This window comes from Dermacentor silvarum, chromosome 10, assembly GCF_013339745.2.
Source record: "Dermacentor silvarum isolate Dsil-2018 chromosome 10, BIME_Dsil_1.4, whole genome shotgun sequence".
Lineage (NCBI taxonomy): Eukaryota > Metazoa > Arthropoda > Arachnida > Ixodida > Ixodidae > Dermacentor > Dermacentor silvarum.
The window spans coordinates 158,765,482-158,769,924 of record NC_051163.1 but is presented as its reverse complement, the minus strand read 5'-3'; the positions used below and the strand labels follow the sequence as shown (position 1 = coordinate 158,769,924).

Below are 4,443 nucleotides of genomic sequence, written 5' to 3'. Positions count from 1 at the left end.
TCCCGTTTTACACGACTATGACAGTGTTTTGACAGTGCTCTCAAAACCCAATACGAATTTGCCACTAGGGTGATAACACAGCGGTGGTTGTTTATGCTAGAGTACTAATGCCAAACAAAAGTGCCCTAATATGTCAGCCACAATGTTACACAATTAATTTTGGTAGATTTTTTTCGGTAGTAAGTTCTTTGTTTCATGATACAGTATAAATAAGTACAAATATAGGTTTTCACTTCCAGGTGGCCTTCACACGATTAGCAATTTGCAGTATAATCGAACACGTTAGCGCGCTGTATTGTCTGTATTTATGTTATTTTTTATCGGCTATAGTAAAATGGAACGCACTTTCTTTACCTATGAAATACAGAGCCTGACGTCATTAATATAGAAAAGCGTACCCGACCTGAAATTAGTGAAAGGAGTGCGTCCGTGAAAACAACCCGAAATCAAACGCAACAAAGCGAGCTCAACGAGCGTGCGCGACGTTGGTAACCCGCAGTTAACTCTGGAGGCTCTGTCACCCTGTGATATCGCTCGTCGGCCCACACAACAACGTTATGGCGACCCATCGGTACACGTGCGTCGGCTTTTCGGCCAAAATAGACTGGAAGAATATCGAGTTCCTGCTACCCATGCCCGTCTACCGCATCTGCAGTATCTGTGGCGTCGTTCCCGACATGATATTCAGCCTCGAGTGCGGCCACGTTTTTTGCACCACCTGCATGAACGAACTGATGTTGAATTCTCCCGTCGTCGTCTGCCCTTTCGACAAGGGGAGCTTCGAAGAAGGCCGCGTGAGCCGCGACTCGTCATCACAGGCGTACGTCACTGGCTGCAAGTCCTACTGCCTCAACAAAGCGAACGGATGCAACTACGTGGGTCCCGTGTCCGACATGGTCGAGCATTACTACTCGGAGTGCTGCCACCACCTCGTCCACTGCCGCTCGTGCAAGAACCCCGTCGCCAGAATGAACGTCTTGGCTCACTTGCGGGGCGGCTGCAAGTCGGACGTCCTGGCCACGAACCAGGCGCCGACGTCGTCCACGTCGGCTAGCGGCGGCTCCGACGCCGACGGCTCTCTGTCCACGCTGCTGAGCAAGATCGAGAACCTGGAGAACGTCTTCCTGACGAGGACGAATCACCTCGAAGAAATGCTGCGCCAACGGATTAGCGTTGCCTCGCAGCCGCCGGCTTTGACCAACGAAGTTGCAGGGACGGCAAATCATTCACGGCCGGACACCACCACAGCGGTAAACACTACGGCACAGGCCGCCGGAGAACGGCGGCAGCCCGACGTCGTCTCGACGTCTTCGGCGTCTCCGTCCGAAGAGAACGCTACGCCAGTAGCCAACGGTGACGCCGCGGTGGCAGATTCCCCGACCCACTCGCGAGATCAGTCGCCGTCCGAGCCTCACACTAACGGCCTCAACGGTGAGCCCGAGGCTGTGGTCGAGTCAACGACTTCATCAGATGCAGCCGAAGCGCAGCCCAGCGTGGAACCAAAGGCCTTTTTCACTTATGTCTGGGTAATCAAGCCCTTCCGCAAGTACCGTAATGCGCCCCTGCAGGTCTTCACGAGCGACGTGCTCACCGTGGGTGAGAACGGGTACAAGATGAGGCTTGAAGGCAAGTTCCAGGACCTGGGGGACTCATCCCTTCACCTCGGCCTCTACATGAGGATCATGAGGGGTCCCAACGACGCCTCGCTGGAGTGGCCGTTCAACCGCAAGTGCTCCTTCGTGATCCTCCACCACAAGCAGCGCCCCAGAGACGTAAGCTACGACGTGTTTGCCCAGATGAACGTCGAGGAAAAGCAGAACGCAGCCAACACAGTTCTGAAGCGGCCCAAGAAGAAGGATAACGACTGCATCGGCCTTGACAGGTGTCTGTCGGTCGCGCAAATGCTGCAGAGCGGGTTTGTCAAGAACAACGAATTCAGGGTGCGCTTCGTTGTCGAGTGAAGTGCTCGTTGCATTTCGCGAAGCAAGACTTGTCGGGATACGACTGACTTGCTTCCAGCCTTTGGACTCTTTTCTCGAGAGCAGCGACGAAACCTTTTTAGCACATGTCCATCTTTTTTTTTGTTGTTGGTTGTTGTTGTTGCCTGGTCGTCGGTCACATATCAAGAGTGTCATATTGCTTTATTTAGCTGCCTAAAAATGCATGAATCTGGCATCTAATGTTGAGTGAATTGCTAACAGTTTTACTTGCTGTATCTTTGCCATCGAAAGCAATGACACGCCAGACCGTTTCACCAAAGCAGATGAATTGATGTAGAAATTATGCAGCAGGCAGGCACTGCTAGTTCAGAAGCTTTATTTTCTCTCTTTTAATGTTCCATTATTTGTTTCCTAGCTGACAGTCTGTCTGTGATGATAGCCTGACTTGTAAACATGTGGTACAAGCATTGTGATTATCTGCATGCTTACATCATTCAAGATGTTCCTTTCATCGATCGTTTTATGTGTGTCACCACCACCTCATGTGCAGTGGTGGTTCTACAGGCAGGTTTTGCAAGACGAAGTTCCACTGCTAGACTAATTCTGCTGTGCGCTTGATTTGGTGCTTGAACAAGGTTGCAGGCTTTATTGAATAGATGGCTTGCACTGATGTCACTGCAGTCTTTCTGGCAAAACACTTGCACGAACTAATCTTGCCTGCTGTTCTTCGCCAGTGCAGCAGAGGCTGAGTGCCTCGCCAAAATGGTGGAAGTGACATCATATGCAAGCCTTCTTTTATACATGCCAGCATTTTGGAGGTTGTGAGCACTTCTGGATTGATGCACAAGTTGAAAGTTTGCACTTCCATGGGTTTTTGCTGTGGGGTTTTGAATAAGGTGCACCACTTTCTGGTTATGAAAACATGAGCTTATGTTTGGTCATTGGATCTTTGTGGTTTGCTTGCTGTATGTCAAAATAGGCACCCTTCAGTGGAGTAATCGGGCTAATTGATGCCACCATCGTGTCTTGCTTTTCGTTATCCTGCCTATATGGGAAATTAAAAACACAATAGAATGATTACATTGAATAAATCGGCATAATTGTGGGCTTGTGCATTTGTTGCACCAACCTAATTGATCAACCTTTACAATATCCCGTGACAGCTAAGGTGACGCTGGCCCATGACATCACCAAGCGTCACTGATGTCTTGGGAGTTTCTGGCGCCAGCCTTGGTGCCTTGTTGTGCAAATGCCAACTGTTGTTTCAGCGTTTGTTCGTGCTGTCGTCATCTTTGATGCTCAAAATTTTATGCAGCAAAATGAACTTTCACCATGTTTTGGCGCATGAACAAGATGTCTTGCTTCTCTGGCAGAGAGGGATGGGCGACATCACTATACCCGAAACTGTGGCCCCTGAGATTGTGCTGTATTGCGTGATGCAGATGAGAACACCTCTAATTGCAGAGGCCATGCACGCCAGTTCCAGCGTTTTGACCAAGCATGAATTTGTGAAGCACTTCTTGACGCGTGCAACCATGACAATGCCAAGCTGCATGTTGCATCCTCTCACGCACTTGTTTTCCATCCTTTTCATTCTACTTTCCGTGTGTTTTCACTGCACAAGGGACCCAAAAGCAGCTCAGGGTAATTTAGACACCAGCTACGCATTCTGTGTTGAAGCAAATGTCGGGGGTTGTATTCCCAGTTGATCACTTTCGAAGTGTGCTAATAGTGCCAGACAGGACAGGAAAGTTCTCCCGTGTTTCACACTTAGAATACTACAAATTCGTACCAAGTTGTCCAAATCAATACATCGCATTTTCGAAGGTATCACTTTCAATTTGCATTCATTGAAAAAACCTGCAGCCAGAAGGATTCCTGTTTTTTCAGATAGGTGTTGTGCTGCTTGTTACATTGTGCAAAAGTGAAATGACACCCGAAAGTGATCTACCGAGGGTACGCCATGAGCTGGTGTTGCTGTCTTACCTTTGTAAAACTTTATTTTTGTGCAGAATTTCAAATCATGCAGACGAATCTCTTTTCCTTATTTCTTTTTGCTTTCACCAGTATGGTGCATCTAGTGATTTGTTTGTTGTCTGTGTGCCATGTTCGTTTATTTGCTTTGAACCATAAGCACTGTGGTGATCAAGGATCACTGAAACTTTCTTTTTCATTTGTCTATTAGATTGCACCTGTGAATTGGAAGTGCTACAACAGGGCTGCTTTGTTTGATGAGGCCAAATAAAAGCACATGGAATACACTTGTCTCGCAATTGTCTAGTATGAAAAAACAGAAGCTCTCTGCATAAAAACGAATCTAACTTCGAATGAAATATTAACAATTGGCGCAATTGACACTAAATGAAACCTTGGAAGAGCTGCCAATTTATAAACACGTCGTAGTAGTGGGTAGTGTTTAAATACTGGGACCTTGTGAACGGCTATTGAAATGTTGACATATCTGAGTTGCTGTTTGAAACAAACAGCTGCTATTAGGTTTTAA

General features: G+C 47.6%; 1 protein-coding gene across 1 annotated transcript; it reads left to right on the top strand.

Moving 5' to 3' along the window:
- Positions 1-400: 400 nt before the first annotated feature.
- On the top strand, positions 401-4,201 carry LOC119431129 (TNF receptor-associated factor 2). The gene has a single exon (XM_037698605.2). The coding sequence runs from the start codon at positions 558-560 to the stop codon at positions 1,959-1,961; it is 1,404 nt and encodes a 467-aa protein (XP_037554533.1). The 5' UTR covers positions 401-557; the 3' UTR covers positions 1,962-4,201.
- The last annotated feature ends 242 nt before the right edge of the window (positions 4,202-4,443 follow it).

Coding starts and splice junctions, on each gene's coding strand:
- LOC119431129 (XM_037698605.2), top strand. CDS start 558: ATGGCGACCCATCGGTACACGTGCGTCGGCTTTTCGGCCAAAATAGAC.